Genomic DNA, 19828 nt, shown 5'->3' on the forward strand with positions numbered 1-19828 from the left:
AAATTAATAAATCTTTTTTACAGGCAAATACTATAGCATATGAATGATATCTAAACAAAACTGTTTTGTTTTGTTTTGTTTTTTTAATTTAGAAAAAAAAGAGACATCCTGGCATAGCCCTGTCTTTTAACCTTCCATTGCCTGTCAGTGCATCCTTATTGGTCAGTTCTCCCCAGAAACCAAAGGGAAAACTGTCTGGAAAAGGTAGTCCCTATACACTGGGCAGAACAAGGGGATCAAGTGAGTGCTTGAAGCATTATGTTGCCATGGCAATTGTTTTTAAACTATTTAGTACAGAAGCAAGGCTAAGCCATTCCAAACTCCGTACCAGGTACTGTCCCTCACTGAACTGACTACAGCCAGTGGCCAGAGATAAAAATGTACAGGTGTCTTTCCTGGAAATGGAACATTCAGTTATTTGCTCTAGAACTTAGTGACCACCTAACAAGCCCAGCATGAACTCTTGTGTTTGCTTTAAACTCACTTAATTGGACTGAGGAGCTGGCTCAGTGGATAAAAGAGTTTGCCTCACAGGCATGAGGAACTGAGTTCAAATCCCCAGAACCTCCAAAAAAAGGGAAGATGGCTGGCTTCTGGAGTTGTCCTCCGACCTCCACACACAAGCAGTGGCATGAAATTCCCATATTCATGCAGACGACTACGCACAAACACATGTGTACACAAGTCATACACACAAAACAATAGAATTAATACAAATAATGTTTTAATTTAAAACGCGAATTACTAGTCTCCCTCTGGGGGAAATGCGGCATGGGAGTGTGTGCTGGGGGAAATGGGGCATGGTAGTGTGTGCCTGTTCATCCCGGCACAGGGCAAGTGGAGGCAGGAGAACCAGAAGTTCAAGGTCATCCTCAGCTATGTTGCAAGTGTGAAGCCAGTCTGGGCTAGATGATAAATGAGACCCTGCCTCAAGAAATATAAATAAATAAATAAATAAATAAATAAATAAATAAATAAATAAATAAATAAATTTCTCTGTAGGGAGCCAGTTTGGATAATAGCTTAGGCTTGGTAAAGGCACAGACACCTGTGTCCTCTCTGGTGGCAGAGAAAGCCAAGGGGTTACAGGCACTCTCCTATCTAGCATCTTTAAACACTGAAAGCAAACTCTTTCAACTTTCACTTTGTGGTTTTTTGTCATTGAAGGCTTACCGACCCATCCATGATGGCCAGACCCCTCAAGGGACCTTGCAGGTGGATGCTGGGACAGTCGCTCTTGTTCAGGTTCATACCGGTTTGAAAAGAGTTTCCTTCAAAACAAAGAGAAGGACGAAACCCATCTCTGACTCCTGAGCCTTGTGGCACAGCCAGTCAGCTAGCTGGGCATCACAGATGGAAAGAGTCCCTCGCCGAGGCTCTACCAGGTGCTACCAGGACCCTTCAGCGTGTAAAGGACCCGTGATTCAGAGTCCTATGACCGCTGAGTGGGGCTGATACTTTTTAGACCCTGTGGTCTCAGAAGACTCTGAGGGAGGGTTGAGGGAGGAGCAGGGGTGGGAGGGGCAAGGACGAGGGTGGATTCTCTTACTACTTAAAAGGGGCTCAATACCACTTCCTCCCAGACAGGGGTAGCTGGAGATAGAGACACAAGTACAGCCTTCCTGTGTGACTTCAGCTGCCCAGAAAGCATCATGGACCTGGGTGAGTAAGCCTCCTCATGCGAGAAGAAAAACCAGACTCTGGGCAATGAGTCTAGGGTGTCCTGAGGGGAGCCGCCAGAGAAACCAAGGCAGTCGGTATGAACTGGCAGTTGCTTTCAGATAATGTCACCCTATTGCCCCCTGCCCCCGAGGATGTGCCTGCCCTTTCAGACCCATCTGAAAGGGAGGGATCGGCAACAGATGCCAGAAGGAACAGGGGGAATAAAGTGGCATCTTCTAAAGCAGCAGGGAATAGAGAGTGTGGCTGGCTGACCTTGTTTGACCTGGATAGAACTTGTTCTCAGCTGGGAGTGATAGGTGACGTTCTCTGGCACCTCAGGACACCCTGCTCCTTGTCTGTGCCCACCTTTTCTCTCCTGTTAAATCAGGATTTGAATCTCCAACCCTGTAGAGTTTTATAAGAAAGGGTAAATTGGAGGGGGCAGTGTTGTGTGTTGTGGGATCATGCAAATACAAATGCAAGCTGCAACCTCTGCCTCTCTCTCTCTCTCTCTCTCTCTCTCTCTCTCTCTCTCTCTCTCTCCCCCCCCCCCTACCCATCCCATTAGCTCAGTACCTTTTGCAAGTTAAAGGACCAGCGACTAGTGGGGGTGGGGGCGGCGTTTGGCATAGAGAAGCCATAGCCAGACCTCCAAGCACATCAGAGTCCCTAAATAAACTCCACCCACCACAGCCCAGCAGAGAGACTGCTCTTCTCAGCTTAGCCTCTGTTTCTACTATTGCAAAGTACCAGGGAAGTCCCAGGAGGCACTGAGTAGGTAGACCAGCCCCAGACTCCCCAGTTACGAATCATAAATCTCGGCTGCAGAGTCAGACCCCACTGAGGCTAAAAAGGCCAAGTTCCTAGAGGGTTCCGCTCATCAGCCAGTAAAGCACCATTGTGGCCTCAAAGCCACAAGGGGTTGACTTTAAAAAGTGAAGGTTCCCTGGTGCTGCCCTCACACCCCTCCCCACCACACCACAGTCAGCAGCACCTTTATCTTTGCCTCCCCTGCCCAGCATGCATTGCACACTGGGTCTGGACCCAGCTGTGGAAGGTATATAGTGGTGACCACCTCTGCTGGCGGGAAACTCAGGGGAAGTAGAGTTTTATTTTTACGCCTCTGCCTCCCAGATGTTTCAGGGTGTAGTTAGAAAACATTGATGAGATGAATGAGTGGATGGATGGGTAGATGGATGAATGGATGATGGATGGATGGATGGATGAATGGATGGATGGATGAATGATGGATGGATGGATGGATGGATGGATGGGTGGATGATGGATGGATGGGTAGATGATGGATGGTGGATGGTGGATGGATGGATGGATAGATAAAAATAGATAGATAGATAGATAGATAGATAGATAGATAGATAGATAGATGATGGATGGATAGATGATTGATGGATGGATGATGGATGGATGAAGGATGGATGAACAGACGGATGGACGGACAGACAGACAGACAGACAGATGATGGATGGATAGACAGATAAATAGATAGGTGGATGGATGGATGATGGATGGATAGATAGATGGATAGTTGGATGATTGATGGATGGATGATGGATGGATGGACGGACAGATGGACGGACAGACAGATGGATGGATGGAATCAATCACTCCAAGTAGTTTTTAGATTTTGATTGTCTACTCCAGCTTGTTCTGCCACCAGCCTGTTTCTGTGCCTACCCCCAGGTTTCTACCTCCACCAGTCATTGTCCCAGAGTGCTCACCCTGTCCACCTTCTCCACCTTTCCTGTATTAACCTCTAAGAAGCGGCTCCCAGGATAGAGGGAAGGTTCTGAATTTATAGCACTTGCTAATTCCATGGTGTAAATTCTCCCACCCCAGTTGACCCATTCAAGGTCTAAATGTTTAACACAAACAAATGTTTGATACCAGCCTTCCTGGCACTGGGGCATTATAGAGTCTCTCCTGGACTAGATTTGGGGATGCTAGGCGCATGGCCTTGGTACAGGGGGCGGGGCAACCCCTGGTCCTGGAAGAAGGGGTTGTCTTGCTTTTTCACTCAACTCAAAAGCACCCCAACAGCTAACCCTGAACTGCTGGTGTGAGGGGAAACTGCTCAGAACCTTTGCTCAAAACAGCCTCCGGGCCGTTGGAAGAACGGGTGGGCCACAAAGAATCTGTTTTTCACTCTCCGTCTGCCCAGCAAAGACAAGAAGTGTGTGAGGAGGCCGGGTTTCTGTTATACAAAATGAAAAACTCCAAACCGGGGCTCTTTCGTGATTTGAATGAGCAGCCCTTGAGGTGCCCTCCCACCTTCAAGAAATAGGACCACAGATCTCAGCACAACTTCTCAAAAGCAGAGATAAGACAAACGAACCCTTGAGAGACTCTTGTCTCACCACTGATCCATAGATGGTGTCAGAAGGAGAGTCAGGGTCAGCCCCTCCCGGCCCTTCAGAAACCTGGCTGTGGAGACCAACATGGTAGCCCAGGGTAGTTAGGAGAAAACACTCCCCTTTCATGGTTTTCTCTTCCAGTCACTGTGTCATTCAGTGAGAATTTTATGAATAGCCAGGCTGGTGGGGAAAATAACATCTATGTCAACATGCTCCAGCACTCCCTAGGGTATGAGGACAAGACTGAAAAACAAAAACAAAACTGTGAGTGTGGATCAGGGACGCATTTACACTGTGTTTGGGAAGAGCGTGTAGAAGTTGTCAAGCCAAATGAAGACTTAAGGGGTCAGGATGTGGCAGGGACTTCAGACTCTATGGCCATCAGAAGTCAACATGGCAAATGAGGAAACTGATTGACACACAAGCATGAGGTCCTGAGTTTGGAGCCTCAGAACCTGTGTTCAAAAGCTGGTCATAGCAATGCACACAAGAACGCCAGCCCTAGGAAGGCAGAGACTGCGGGATCCCTAGGGCTCGCTGGCCAACTAGTCTTCAGGACTGGCCAACTCCAGGTTCAGTGAGAGACCCTATCTCAATAAATCAATCAATCAATAAATAAATAAAGTGGTGAGAAACCAAGGAAGATCCCTGATGATGTCAACCTCTGACCTCCATATAGTCACACATACACCTTGGACTCCTACTCATTCAGCTCTGGTGAAGGCCATAGAGGGACAAGAAGCAGGAAAAGGCACAGGTCAAGGGGAGTGGGGGAAAGTGGGCATGTCAAAAACGAAGCCAGGCTGGGACAATCCTTACAGCTCTGTGTGACAGCATCAGGGGGTCCATACATCATCCTAAAAGGAATGGAAGCCTGCAAAGACTTTTTACCCCTGCTTTCCAAAGAGATGTACCCAATAGATTAAATGTGTGTTTTGGAAAGAGTGAGGAACAGCAAGGCCTTGGATCAGGACAGAGAAGGGACCCAGCTTCAAGAGACGGAGGTGTAGAAGCAACAGAAATGGTCAGCCAGTGGCAGTGGCAATATAGAGGGCAAGAATTGCCCTGTCCTGTGGAGGACCATCAGAAATGTCACATGACTCAGTCATGAGAACCCAGGCTAAGTGTCTCATTCACATCTCTGATCTACATTTTAATAGCTGTGTGGCTCCAGTAACGCAGCTTAACCTCTCTGGGCCTCTATTCTCTAGAATATAATAGGAGTACAGGAGCTTCCAAGATGTTTTGAGGGGAATAAACATAACAAGAGTGGGTAGGAGTGCGGTTTCCACAGCTAGAGGGCCAGCTGGGTGACCCTAGGGAAGCCTTGTGCTGCTGGTTCCTCACGTGAGTGCCTTCCAGGGTATGCATGAGGATGGATGGGGTGAGGGCACCCATATGTGGACAGCGCAATGAGAACCCAATGAGTGCCAACTGTATCACTGATGAAAGATCTGGTACCCTACTGACAAGCTCCCAGCAGCTTTCACATCCCTGCCTCCCATCTGCTTCCCTGCTTCTGCCTCCTCCCTCTCCCATGTCCCTACCTACGGTGGCTGAGAAGGTCCGGAGAGGACAATGTCTGAGGTGTCTCTGGGGCCCGATGGTGGGCAGCCAGGGTTTCCTGGGCAGTCTGGGGGGGACTAGGAAAGTAGACAGGTGGGAGTTTTAGGGCCGGAGGGGGAGAAGGTTTCCCAGGGTGGAGTGGGGTGGAGGTGTCAGGCTGGAGTGCTGGGGAATTTTTCTTTCATCATACTCATTCTGCAAACCCGAGAACTCAGGAAACACCCAGCACCTCAGTCCGTGGCTCCTCAAGCCTGACATTCCCAACCACTGCCCAAGAGCAGAGTTGCCTTATGACTGTTGACAGGTAGGAGCCCTGTGACTCACTGCCACTGACCAGGTCCTTCTGTCACCACACATGCGAATTCCCCCAAGTTCCCCTGGTGAACTGCCTCAGAAAGAGCCTGTCCTAGATCTACAGCACCCTGACTCACCAACCCCTCGCCCCCACCCCAGATCCAACATCCCTGGAATGAGAAGGCAAGGTTAATCACGCGCCCTAGAGCCCCTCCCCACAGTGGCTGCAAAGGGGCCAGGACAGGACCGAGGAGATGGGGCAGACAGAGTAAAACAGAGAAACAGTTCTTGTCCCCCCCAGGGAGTTCTCGGTCTCACTGACAGTCAGATTGAGCTTTCCCTGCAGTAACCGAAAGACGTTGACGTGTTGAAAGAAACCTCGAACGCACAAACACCAAAATGAGTCAGGGGAGGGAGGGCTGTGCATCAGACCCTGAAGAGAGTGTGGTTAAGCATAGACACGTGGCCTTGAGCACGGGGCTCAAGGGGTAATTCAGTTAGAAAGGGCGAGGAGGAGAGAGGACCTGAGAGGCCACGTGGTGATATTCCCACTCCTGGTTGCCAATGATCTGGTGCAAGCTAAGAACAAGGGGACATTGGCTGTCTGTCCCCAGAGAAAGATGGAGCTAGGGAGGCAAGGACTTTGAGGAGATGGTTGGAGGCTTGACTGTGGTAAGCATAAGGGTCTCTCCATCTTTAGAGCAAGGAAGAGCTCTTGGAGATTTAGGAAGAAGGCATCATGGGGAGAGACCACAGAGCTATGCTTTAGTAAGGAGTGTCTCTATCACATGAAGGAAGATGTGCAGGTGGGAAGAACGGAACGCTCATCCGGTGACCTGATGCCCTCCCTGCTTGTACTGAGAGTAGTAGCCAAGCTTAAAATCCCCAGTCCGGGCCCTCTCAGTCTGGAGCACATGTGGGTGTCATGTAGCTCAAACTCCAGCAGGTGGTGCTGTGGCCAAGGACACGTAACCTCTGGGTTTGTGCAGCTTCCCCGACCTCCAGAGGGCCCCCAGGCTCCTGAAGATGCCTGGAGCAAAGTCTGGTTTGGCCCAGGTGACATTCACGCGTCCCATCACAGAGACTGACTCTCCTGTGGATCTGAGCAACCGGAATTGGGGGCTAGAGAAGGGTCTCAAAGGCGAAGATGGGTGGGTAAGATAAAACCACTTGGCCGGTTGTCTTCTTGCTTAGAAGAACACACAACCCAGGCTGGCCCAAGGCTCAGCCTCCAGCAGAATGAGGAGCTGTCCACGGCACAAACAAGCTTGTTCTAGCCAAGGGTCCCTGTCTGCAGGGCATTCGAAGACAAGTTAAAGGAGAGCAAACAAGTCTCCATTTCCTTAGCTCACCTCCCTTGGGACATTTGTAAGGCTTCACATGTGGCTGTCCATACATCTGGACACCAAGATATGCTCCCAGGCCAGTGGATCCTGCCCCCAGGGTAGAGCTGGACATGTGTGCATACACCCTGACCACCCCAGAACCCTGCCTCCTCTTCCTGCTTCCTGTGGAATGGAAAAAGGGGGTGCTCAGGCCCCTGTGTGGAGCCAGCAGTCTTGAGGAGTTGTTGGGGTACAATGGATTCTGCAAACCGACAACAGCCTGGCCGGGCCAAGGCGGGAGGGGGTGGGGAGCTGTTCTGCTTCTTTCCCAGACCTGGGAGTGGAGGAGGAAGGGAGGGAGGTGAAGACAGGGATGCTGGGCAGCAGGCCAGGTGTTCAAACACACAATCTGGTTCTGATGTTCTCTTTCAGCAAATGCGATGCCTGGAGCCTGGGATGAAAGTTCCCAACGGTGCCCCCGCCCCGCAATCCCCCGCTTTCCTTAATAACAGAGTCTTGTCTCTGCCAGGCAATAACATCACCTCCTTTGTCTCCTACAGGCAAACCCATGAAAAACGTGCTGGTGGTGGCTCTCCTTGTCATATTCCAGGTGAGGTTTCCTGCTCTCTTCCAGGGGAAGCTCTCTTCCCTCCTCCATGCCCCCTCTCCAACCAGGAGTTCTGGCACACAAACAGTTGGCTAGAAGGGAAGAAATGGCCCAGACACAGCCCACCTGTCATTCATTAAGCTGACTGCCACCTCTCTCCTGGGGTTTGGGGGTTGGGGCAGACATTCTCTGGACTTCCTTTGTCCCCACTTAAATTAAACTCAGGGGGAAGTGACCTACCCACACCTCCATCGCCTCACCTCCCACCTTCCCACCCAGGAGACAGAAACACAGTTTCTGAGGTCTTAGAGAGAATTGCCCTGCGCATCACAGTGCTCGGAGGGGGCCTGTTTTACACATAGGCACGTGTCCATCTGTGACATCTGGAAGAGGGACCCTGGGTCTGGTGATCTGGTTCCTCTCCAGTCACCCAAAGTTACCTCCTCTTGCCCTTCAGTCCCAGGTTCTCCTTGTAACCTCATTCTATATGTTCTTTCCTAAAAGAGAGGGCCGGCTGGCCTGCCCGTGGGGAGGGGGGCGGGAGAAAGAGTGGCGCCTGGACCCTGTGGAGAGGACTGAGAACAGAACACATATAGAGATCTGAATTCTGCCGAGCAGAGAGCCTGCTTCACAATGCTCCATTCTCTGGCCCGGCCAGGAGGCAGAAGGTGTGCCCCAGCAAGCCCCTCAGAGAAATTGTAACTCCCAGAGTCAAGTTTCCTCCATTTGGGTGGGAGCTCTCTGGAGGTAGAAGGGGTGGTCAAGGCCAGCCTGGAGAAGTAATGCTTCAGAATTTGACTCTCCCCCAGGTCCAGAGGCCAGAAGGGCAGCTTTCCAGGAGCTCAGGCCAGGGGCAGGCCCCACGCTGGGCACTGTTCCCCAAACCCCATTTTAGAGGCCCCCTGGAGCTTGGGCTGTAGCCCTTAGCCTGGCCCCTTCCCCATCACCGCTCCCTCCCCTCCTGTACTGCTGGCTGGAAGGCCAGGGAAGGGTGAAGACATCTGTGGCTGGTTTTTGTCTTTCACTTGGGGGAAGGGGGGTTCAGACAGGGCCGGATGTGGTGGGACTGTGGGCTGCAGAGGCGGCAAGCCTGGGGGGAGGGTGTGGAGGAGGAGCAAGGGTGGGGGGAGAGAACAAGACTGGGGGCGCGTAGGAGCACACTTCTTAGAAGCTGGGAGTTCTGTCCTCCGAGGGGTCCACAAGCCCCTTAAATCCACAGGCCTCAGACCCAAGGCCTTGGACCCATTCATGAGGGGCTAAACGCAGCTAACCTCTCCCGGCTCCCCCAGCGGGGCTACAGTCACACCTGGACCAGGGAAAGAACCTTGCTGCAGACTTTTCTTCTCAAGATAGCTATGCCCAAAGAAAAGGTTCCCAAACACCACTTTGTCCTCCCTCTGTTGCCAGTAAAGGTACAATCTGTGGGCTGCCTCTGAGTGGTTGAAAGTCACTTACCCAGTGGAGGACCCATGAGCTTTCCAAAGTAGGCCTTCAACCCACTCCCCTTCATCTACCGTGGTCCATCTCTATCACACACAGGCACACACACACACACACACACACACACACACACACACAGCAGGCACCCCTTCATTGATAAAAATCACAGCAGATGCTGAACCTTCCCCCACACACACCCTGCAGCCCTGCAAAAGGGCTAAAAAAAGCCCAGAACAGCTGAGCCCTGCTGATTGGGATCTGCCGGAAGTCAGGCAAAGAGGTGTGGGGAGAGGGTGGGAACACAGAGGGAGAGTGGGAGAAGACAGAGCTTCCTTCTAGGGGCTCCAGCACCCATAGGAAGGGCACTGCAGGAGCTCTGCCCCAGAGGCCCCACCCGCCACACGTGTGTATCGACTACCCGAGTGGAGTGGGCACCATGGAGCCATGGAAATCTCCATGTCTCCTACCATTGGTCCACAGTCACCACAGTAGTGGACTACGAGGAACTCTCCCAGGGGCCTGGGAAATCTAGTCCTACCCAGAAACTTTGATCCCTTCTTGCTCCAGACCTTCCTCAACCTTGACCCTAACATAGGTTTTCCCTCAAAAGTTGAGGCATTTTTTTAGCACTCTCCCCATTCTGCCCCAGAAAACTCCACCAGGACCTAAAAGAGACTCCAGAAGACACACCTTCCCAACACCACAGCATTGGTTGAGAGTAAGATAAACCCTCTGTAGTCAGAAAAGGAACCGGCATCGAGACCCCATACCTCTCAACAGTGGAGCACAGGGGATACCTCCATCTCCCAGACGAAGAGAAGATGTGTGCTTTCCAACTCAGGGCTCAGCAGACCCCCAAACCCTAGACTCCTTGGACTGGGTGTCCCAAGAGTTGGCAAAAATCAAACCGTGACTACTGATGAGTAGAAACCTAGACTTCAGGTCCTGCCTCAGTCTCCCCAGTCAAGATGTGCAATTTAACAAGATCCCCTCCTTAGAGACTTCATGTGCACAGTAAACACATTATTTAGATTTATGTTATGTGTACAAACGTTTCGCCTGCAAGCAAAGTAAGCACACCACATGTATACGGGCTGTCTGGGGAGGTCAGAAGTGGGCATCTGATCCTGTGGAACTGGGGTCACAAACAGTTGTGAGCGCTGGGAACAAAACCAAACTTCTCTACAAGAGCATCTACTACAGTCTTAAGCACTGTGCCAGTTCTCCACCCCACACGCTGGTGCCTGAGAAGCACTGATTTCAGATCAAAGACCTACTCAGAGTTCGAGGGGCAAATATAGATTCCTGGGCCCTGCCTACTGAGATGCTGGCTCGATGGGGCTAAGGTCTGAGACTCTCCAAGAAGTAGCAAGTCCGTGATAGAGCCACCATCCTAGGCTGAGTCCCAAGCAGATCCAGGCTGCTAGCTAAACAGGTGTGTCTTCCCCCGCAGGTGTGCTTCTGCCAAGATGAAGTCACAGATGACTACATTGGTGAGAACACCACAGTGGACTATACCCTGTACGAGTCGGTGTGTTTCAAGAAAGACGTGCGGAACTTTAAGGCCTGGTTCCTCCCTATCATGTATTCAGTCATTTGCTTCGTGGGCCTGATGGGCAACGGGCTGGTGGTGTTGACCTACATCTATTTCAAGAGGCTCAAGACCATGACGGACACCTACCTGCTCAACCTGGCCGTGGCCGACATCCTCTTCCTCCTGATCCTCCCCTTCTGGGCCTATAGTGCAGCCAAGTCCTGGATCTTTGGGGTCTACCTGTGCAAATGCATCTTTGGTATCTATAAAGTGAGCTTCTTCAGCGGCATGCTCCTGCTCCTGTGCATCAGCATTGACCGCTACGTGGCCATCGTCCAGGCCGTGTCAGCCCACCGCCACCGCGCCCGCGTGCTCCTCATCAGCAAACTGTCCTGCGTTTGTATCTGGGTGCTGGCCCTATTGCTTTCCACCCCGGAGCTGCTCTACAGCGGCCTCCAGAAGAGCTACAGCGAGGACACGTGGAGATGCTCGCTCATCACTGACCACGTGGAGGCCTTGATCACCATCCAAGTGGCCCAGATGGTCATTGGCTTTTTAGTGCCTCTGCTGGCCATGAGCTTCTGCTACCTCGTCATCATCCGCACCCTGCTCCAGGCACGGAACTTTGAGCGGAACAAGGCCATCAAGGTGATCATCGCTGTCGTGGTGGTGTTCATTGTCTTCCAGGCGCCCTACAACGGTGTGGTCCTGGCCCAGACAGTGGCCAATTTCAACATCACCAACAGCAGCTGTGAGCTCAGCAAGCAACTCAACATCGCCTATGACGTCACCTACAGCCTGGCCTGTGTCCGCTGCTGCGTCAACCCTTTCTTGTACGCCTTCATCGGGGTCAAGTTCCGCAGTGACCTCTTCAAGCTCTTCAAGGACCTGGGCTGCCTCAGCCAGGAGCAGCTCCGGCAGTGGTCTTCCTGCCGGCACGTGCGACACACTTCCATGAGCATGGAGGCCGAGACCACCACCACCTTCTCCCCATAGGGGCTCCCCTGCTCGGACTACGAGGAACTCTCCCAGGGGCCCTACAATGGGGATTGGGAGCATATGCAAGGACTCAGGACCCACCAAAGAGCTGCTGAGGGAAGAGCAGGTCTGGCCAGTCAGGTTGACCTCAGGGCCTAAGAAACCGCTACCCATGCTACCTCAACCAAGGCTGGAAGAGACTCCGCTGAGAAATTATTACCCAAACCAGGACAGCTGTCCCTAAACTGACAGACGAAAGTAAGATTTGAGAGGCCATCGAACCTTCTGGAGAGAAGGGTGTGGGGCTGGTGGACACCCTGGTGGTGGGAATGGACCAGTGAGACCTCTGCAGGAACCCTCTTCTAAGCCTAGCAAGAAGTCCCGTGGATTCAAGGACAAAGGTCACTTATTCCAGAAACCCAGGTTTTGTCCCCCCAAAGCCAAGCTGGAGGAATCACTTCCTGGCTGGTGGAGGGAAGGGGAGCCATGGACTGGTCTGATTAACTCTGACTGAGCTCCCTTCTTCCAGCCTCCTTCTCCATGGTCACCAAGCCAGCAAGAGACAGTGGTCTCCATGCTCCCTCAGAACACTGCTGCCCCTCCCTTCTGCCCCTCCTCAGTTCTCCCCAGGGAGGGGGTGGTGTTTCCTGCCGGCCAGGCTGCATCATCAGCCTGAACGCAGTCCCAGCTGGGGCTCTGGATGGCCACACGGACAAGTGGTCAGGGCCTCTCCTCTAGGGTGGGAGGAAAAAGCTGGGAGAAGGGTCAGGGGCAAGAAGGAAGGTGGCCCTGCTGGCTGACAAAGGCCGGCAAGCTGCTTCTTTATTCTCTGTCAGCAACAGAAACCTTCTCCTCATGTTCTGCTTTCGATTTATAAGAGCACACATTTTACTCAGACACAAATAAAAATTTTCCCTTGAGGAAACAGCAATTTTAAAAGACCGGGGGAAAAATTCTTTGGTAAAGGGCAAGTGAGTGAGCTCTTGGTAATCCCCACACTCCACCTGATGGCCCTCGCTCCGCACACCCCTCCTCCGCAGCCTTCCTTTCTCAGCTCTCAGAAACATGAGGTCACTGAGTGCCTCCAGAGAGACGAGCCCAGGGAGCCGCGAGAGATGGAAGGAGACTGGAGGGCAGGATGTCCAACTCGCAGAGCCCAGGGCCGTGCGGGCGGCCGTGCACGTGGGGGACCACTCTGAGCGGAGAATGGAAAGGCCAGGTTGTGCCGGGGGCGTCTGTGCCAGGGACCTCGGCGGACCCCAGCTGCGTTTACACCCTGGTGTGTTTGCTGTTCCACCAGCCTGGAGCAGCCCTGGTCCTTGTCGGGCAGCCTTCAGACCCCTCTGAGAACTCGCGTTTGGTGGGACGCTAGGAGGTCACGGCGGAGTTCTAGAGGAAGGGGCTACGATGAGACAGGAGGCACGGGCTGGATGGGAGTCCTCGGTGGGTGCTGGAGAGCCGGAAACACTCAGTGTCCGCCTTTCCGGTCTCGAGTAACAGTGGCGCATGTCTTAGTCCGTTCCTGTTGCCTGTAACAAAATGCCACAGTCGGGAAAACTTATAAACAATAGAAATCTATTCTCACAGTTCTAGAAGTGAGACGATGAGCAGAGAGCCCACGGTAGTTCTCTCAAGCCCTTTTCTAAGGCATTAGCCCCACTCATGAAGGGCGGAGCCCTCCTGACCAGCCAGTAATCCCCCAAAGGGCTCCAGTACCATCAGTATGGGCTCAGGTTCCAGCATGGGGTTATTGGAGGGACATCTCCATTCAAAAGATAGCACCACAGGAATCCTTGTGGAACGCAGAGGGAGAGGACCTGACTCTGTCCACCCTCACCCCATCCCCCACGGCCCAAAGTGTCCCTGACATTATTCCCCAGAGTCCAACTGTGTCCCTACCTTCTCCATGCCAGAGAGGTTAACCCAACCTATGATGCCCAGGAAAGTGTTTGAAGGCTTCCTAAGCACTCTGAGCCTGGAGGCAGGCTATAGATGAGGCATGAAGGAGAGAGAGGCGAGCCGTTCACACAGAAATATGATTCCAATTTCCCCAAGCCCAAAGAAAATGGAGCCCGCCCCATAAGGATGCCCATTCTCTAATCTTGGAGCCACAAACACACCCATTACCCTCCTCCACAGGATGCACGGGGCTAGGAGGATTTTTAACACAGTTTGTCAGGCGCCCTCCAGGCCTGGAACTGAGCACCCTGGGAGGAACGGGACGAGCACGAGCGAGCGCAGCCAGCGGGCAGCGGCTTTCGGGATGATGGGTACTGAATATTAAAAGGTACAGCTGCGACTGTGTGACCACAGGCATTGTGGCAAGAGGATGATGCCACTGAACATGTCCGTCCCCAAGGGGAACCTGCCAGAGTGTGTGTGGGTGTGTGTATCCTAATGAGGTTACAGATGGGAAAACAACCCTCAATTCCTACAGGGGAGGAATGTAACCGAGTGGTCATGGAAAAGGAAGCTGGGCCAACCACACAAACACGCCACCCTGGCTTCAAATACATTTTTCTAGTATAACTGGACGTCTCCAAATATTTACAGAAACAACAAAACCCCCAGCAATGTTAATTCCCCAAACTGCCATGTCTCCGGAGTTCTAACCTCAGCCCTAGGCTGGCTTGACCACGGAGGCCTGGCCTGATGCACTCTTGTGCCTATCTTGAACTGAAGGGTGTTCTCCAGAAGAGAAGAGAAGGACCCCCAGGGAGCCCACCCGGGTCTTCTTTCCCATTCTCCCTTCTCATTTGCTTCGTGTAACAACACCTTCTCCCTAAGTTTGCACTTCCTCGTCATCATTCTGGAATTGCCCACAGGCCCCTTTGCTTCTTCAACTCTCCCCTGTGACACACACACACACCAGCCCCCATCCACATTCTCCCTGGCTGCACCCATTGGCCAAATCTAAGACATTCCCAGGCCACGGAGCTGCCCTTCCTGCTGGAAGGTACCACACCTCCCATCTCACGGGCTCAGCAGACTGCCGGGGACCTCAGGGCACAGGGGCTGACCCCTGTCATTCTCTCGATGGAGAAAGGAGCTGACTCACCCAGAGGGACCCAGCGATGAGGGGAGGTTGCTTAAGCTGGCTGTGGAGCCTGAGGGTCTGGCAGGGTTGCCAAAGGGGATGCAGAACAGAGGTTCTGGAGCCCAGCCGGCCCTGAATCTCAACCCTGCTGCTCCCCAGCTGTGTGACCTTCAGCTGTTGCTCAACCACTCTGAGGCTCAGATTTCTCCATTGCAAAACAGGGACGATTTGGGTAAACACTTAGCACGGAGCCCAGAATGTTGAATGAGGTAGTAGGGAGCTCCTGCTCCATAGCCAGATGGCCTGCTTCAGAGCCCGACTCCCTTACAATGCCTCAGTTTCCAAATCTGCATAATGGAGTCATTAGTAGAGCCTACCTCCCAGGGTTGAGGTAAGGAGGAAACTTCATCTGTAAAAATAAAACACTTAGAAACACCCAGGCAAGTGATAGAATCTTTTGGGAGATATTTGAGAAGTTAGAACTTTAAAACATCACAGGACTGGAGAGACGGCTCAGTGGTTAAGCTGTTCTCCCACAGGGCCCCACTGCAGTTCACAGCATCTGCACAGCAGCTCTTTTCTGTCTACAATTCCAGCCCCGTGTGATTGACACCCTCAGCTTACACTGCAGGCACGTGGTGCACAGACATGTGGAAGCAGGACACTCATATGCATAAAATAAAAACAAGTCTTTTGTTGTTGTTTTGTTTTTGTTTTTCCAGGGTTTCTCTGTGTAGCCTTGGCTGTAGACCAGTCTGGCTTCAAACTCAGAAATCCATCTGCCTCTGCCTCCTGAATGCTGGAATTAAAGGCATGGGCCGCCACCACCCAGCATAAATAAATCTTTTTAAAAATAGAATATTTCTTTTTAAAAAGAAAGAGAGAGGGTCAGAGGTGGCCCACATCTTTAATCCCAGCACTCGGGAGACAGAGGCAGGTGGATCTCTGTGAGTTCGAGGCCAGCCTGGTCTACAAGAGCTAGTTCCAGGACAGCACTACATAGAAAAACCCTGTCTTGAATAAAAAAAGGGGGTGAGGGGGGCTGGTGAGATGGCTCAGTAGTTAAGAGCACTGACTGCTCCTCCAGAGGACCTGGGTTCAATTCCCAGCACCCACATGGCAGCTCACAGCTGTCTGTAAATCCAGTTCAAGAGAATCTGACATCATTATACCAATATGCATGAAATAAAGTTAAATAAAGTTTTTTTTTAAAAAAGGGGGGGTGACACATGAGAGATGGTTCGGGGGTAAAGGGTTTGCTGTATCAATATGAGGCCCTGCATCCAGAATTCATGACACTCATGCAAAAGCCAGGATTGGTGCTGAGGAGAGTGGAGAAAGGCAGATCCCAGAGCCTCAGGCCAGCTGAGTCTCACTGAAAGTAGAAGCTTCAGGTTCAATAACAAGACCCCGGCTCAATAAATAAACACGAAATAGATGGATGAAAAAGTAAATGGTGGCAAGCAATAGAGAAAGGCATCCCAAGGAAATTGTTGCTGAATTCAAGGCCACCACGTTCAGTTAGTTCCTCAACCCTGTGTCCAGCCACATCCAATTCACGACAAACTGGAAGACACCCTCCTGCCAGGTAACCAGGTGAGGCAGCTGAGGCCCAAGAAAAAGAAAATATGTCGGCACTGGGGTCTCTAGGAGCTCTTTGATCTCAGAGCAACCCTTGAATTCCAACCCCACCACCTGACAGAGTCACCCTCAGTCCTGTCTCAATCCATACTCAATAAGAACCTCTCAGGCAGGCAGTGGAGGCAGAGGCCTTAGATCCCAGCACTTGGGGGGCCAGGGAGGGGCAGAGATAGATGGATCTCTGTGAGTTTGAGGCCAGTCTGGTCTACAGAAGGAGTTCCAGGACAGGATCCAAAGTCACACAGAGAAACCCTGCCTAAAAAAAAAGGAAAAAAGATAAAAGAAAAAAAAACTTATCTTGCCCCTGTCATTAATATGACCTATTTGAAAAAAGAAAATAAGTCATCTCGTTTGGGAATTAGATAATCAACTTTCATTTTTTTAGCCAAGGACAGAGCTGGTGGGGAAGAAACAAGGCCACGTGATGGCGGTGAGGGAAGAAAGGATAGGGGTTGCGGAGGGGCGGGACATAAGGGTGTGTCTAAGGGCTATATATTGAAGACCAGACTTGGAGAGCATATTCAGTAGACAGATAAATTCTCCAGTGTGAGTGCATGTGCACACACACACACACACCCTTCCTTACACACACTCCCTTACACACATATTCTCCCCTACACACATACTCTCCCTTATACACATACCCTCCCTTACACACACTCCCTTACACACATACTTTTCCTCTCACATACCCTCCCTTATACACATACTCTCCCTTACACACACTCCCTTATACATATATCCTCCCTTACACACACACTCTCTTACACACACCCTCCCTTACATATACACTCTCCCTTACACACATACCCTCCCTTACACACACACATACACACACACACACACACACAAACACCCTCAAGCCTCTCAGTTTTAGAGAAGAGTGAGCCCATGACTGTTTGTTTGTTTCAAGGGAAAAGTAAAAAAATGGACATGTTTCCCTAGAAAAATCTAGGGGTGATGGTCCTGGGGATTCTCTCCCCAAAAGAACAACTTATCTGACTTCAGAAGAACAAACGCTCCCAACCTCCAGGGCACAGGAACTGAGTCCCTGCTCACTCACCCAGCAGCCATCCCAGCCAGGGACACAGCCTGGGACACTGACTTCAGAGGTAGCTCCAGTCAGAGATTCTCTGATTGGCCCTGCGACCTCAGATATGAGAGGATGTCCATGGCCCACAGGGCCCTCCCTCTGATTTGTGTGTGATCTGGTCACACTTCTCTGCTGATGTCAGGCTCGCCCCCTCCTGTGTGCATTTTGAAAATGGCTAATTACCCTATTTTGTCTACCGCCTACTAAGCCCATGGAGTTCACTGGCCAGGCTTGCTGGGTCACACACAGAGTTTGCCCCCCTCCCCAGTTCTCAGCTCTCAGCATGAGCTCCGGGTAGGAGATCCTAAGGTCCAGCACCCAGAGAAGACATTTCACTCAAAGTCAGAGCTTGCCCAGCACAAAACGCTTTGTCCTAAGTAAGCGTCCACTATGGTGAGGTCTAGCAGATGTTGCAGATGAATTGCCCCCGAACCCTTTCCCTGAGTCACAAGGCAGCTGGGAACTCGGGCGGGCGCGTTGGTCTTGGATGATTGATGCAACTGCAGTCCAGTGACTGGGGCAGAGGTATCTTCCTCCAGCCCGGAGGGTGCTCTCTGCAGCCTGGCTAGCGCTAGGCCTGTCGCTAAGTCTAATGCTGAAGAGTCACCCAATCGGGAACCACCTTTGCCTCCTTCGCGACAGCTCCCGCAGCTGACTGGTGGACGTGCCACCTTGTTGGAGCGGGCACCTCTGTTCGCCACCGGCCCCGTTCCTCACACCCAGGCTCTACAGAGCCTCTGCGGCTGGGCGCTGTAGTCAGTCTCTGGACTAGAAAGTCAGGGTCGGGGGATGGTGACAATGAGGATTCGTGCCTGCTCTGCCCATGGCCTCTCTCAGTCACTCCATTCTCACCAGTGCCCCCAGCAGAGAGCAGGCCGGGAGCAGACCAGACTGGGAGAGCTTCTGAGCTCTATTGTTAAAAGAGTCACGTGGAGGATAGGGGTGGGAAGAGAGGGAGTAGGGAAGGGATGACAGGAATCAGAGGGGCTGGGGACCAAAGGGAGGCTTTGAGGAAGGGAGGAGATGGGCTGGCATTTGCTGAGTGTCCAATCTAGGTATTCACCTCCCACTGAATTCTTTTTTCTTTCCTTCTTTTTTGTTTGTTTGTTTGATTAGTTGGTGTTTTGTTTTGTTTTGTTTTGTTTTTCGAGACAGGGTTTCTCTGTAGCTTTGGAGCCTGTCCTGGAACTAGCTTTTGTAGACCAGGCTAGCCTCGAACTCACAGAGATCCGCCTGCCTCTGCCTCCCGAGTGCTGGGATTAAAGGTGTGCACCACCACCACCCGGTTGTTGGTTGGTTTTTTTGAGACAGGGTTTCTATGTGCAACAGTCTTGGCTGTCCTGGAACTCACTTTGTAGACTAGGCAGCTAGCCTCGAACTCATAGAGATGGCCTGTCTCTGCCTCCCGAGTGCTGGAACTAAAGGCGAACACCACCACTGCCCAGCTCTCCCGCTGAATTCTTTTGGCAAAGGGTTAGAGAGGGCTGGTGTAACTGACTCACGGTAATCCAGCCAGCAGCTGTGTTCCGACCATATCACCTGCTTTGCTTATACTATGTTTTCAAACCTTACCTTATTGAATTCTCTTAGCTATCCTACAGGAGGCCCATTTTACAGACAGGAAAGTAAAGCTCACCGAGTGGAAGGCCCGTAGAGCAATAAAACCACTAAAGGATTTCAGCCAGTTCTAGCTGGCCTCCAAAGGCCGTGCATCTGCCTGCTCGCTGCAGTGTCCAACCACATCACTGCTTATTCTCATCAAACACTTTGGGCGCTGGGCCTTGTACTAGGTGCACACACATATCTCAGGGCTTGCTGGGTGCAGAGTTCTGTCCTGGGAGGAGACACAGGCAGAGAACGAAGACCACCAGCTTCTGAGAGGAACAAAGCAGTGCTCCTGCACCAGGTTGGTGACTCCTCCTCCCCTCGCAGGCCTCCGCAGGCATCCTGGCTCTACCGTGGTATCACTGGGCAGCATGGGCAAGTCATCTCCGCTCCAGCTCTTCCGGACGGAGCAAGAGAAGGCTGCTAGGTCGTATATTTTCCACCCGCCCCCTCCAGTTCTGAGGTGCGGTGGGTGCATTGACTGGGTGGGGTCTGGGAGCCTGGGCACATCTCTGGGCATGTTGATGCCTGGAAGGGGTGCAAGGTGAATGGGTGAGGGGCTGAGGAAGCCACTCCACCCCCAGCTGTGGTTTCTGGTGGGGCCACCACTGTGGCAGCAGGTGGAGGGAAGTTCTTGTCACCGTTCCAACAAAGGCAATCAAACAAAAGCCTCC

The 19828-nt window shown here is 52.0% G+C and overlaps 1 protein-coding gene across 1 annotated transcript; it reads left to right on the forward strand.

The window, feature by feature from the left end:
* The first annotated feature begins 1535 nt into the window (after positions 1 to 1535).
* Ccr7 (C-C motif chemokine receptor 7) lies at positions 1536 to 12717 on the forward strand. Its single transcript, XM_048450752.3, has 3 exons — positions 1536 to 1662; positions 7780 to 7829; positions 10720 to 12717. The coding sequence occupies exons 1-3, from the start codon at positions 1653 to 1655 to the stop codon at positions 11794 to 11796; spliced, it is 1137 nt and encodes a 378-aa protein (XP_048306709.1). The 5' UTR covers positions 1536 to 1652; the 3' UTR covers positions 11797 to 12717.
* The last annotated feature ends 7111 nt before the right edge of the window (positions 12718 to 19828 follow it).

The sequence above is a fragment of the Myodes glareolus genome, chromosome 9, assembly GCF_982192425.1.
Source record: "Myodes glareolus chromosome 9, mMyoGla1.1, whole genome shotgun sequence".
Taxonomy (NCBI): domain Eukaryota; kingdom Metazoa; phylum Chordata; class Mammalia; order Rodentia; family Cricetidae; genus Myodes; species Myodes glareolus.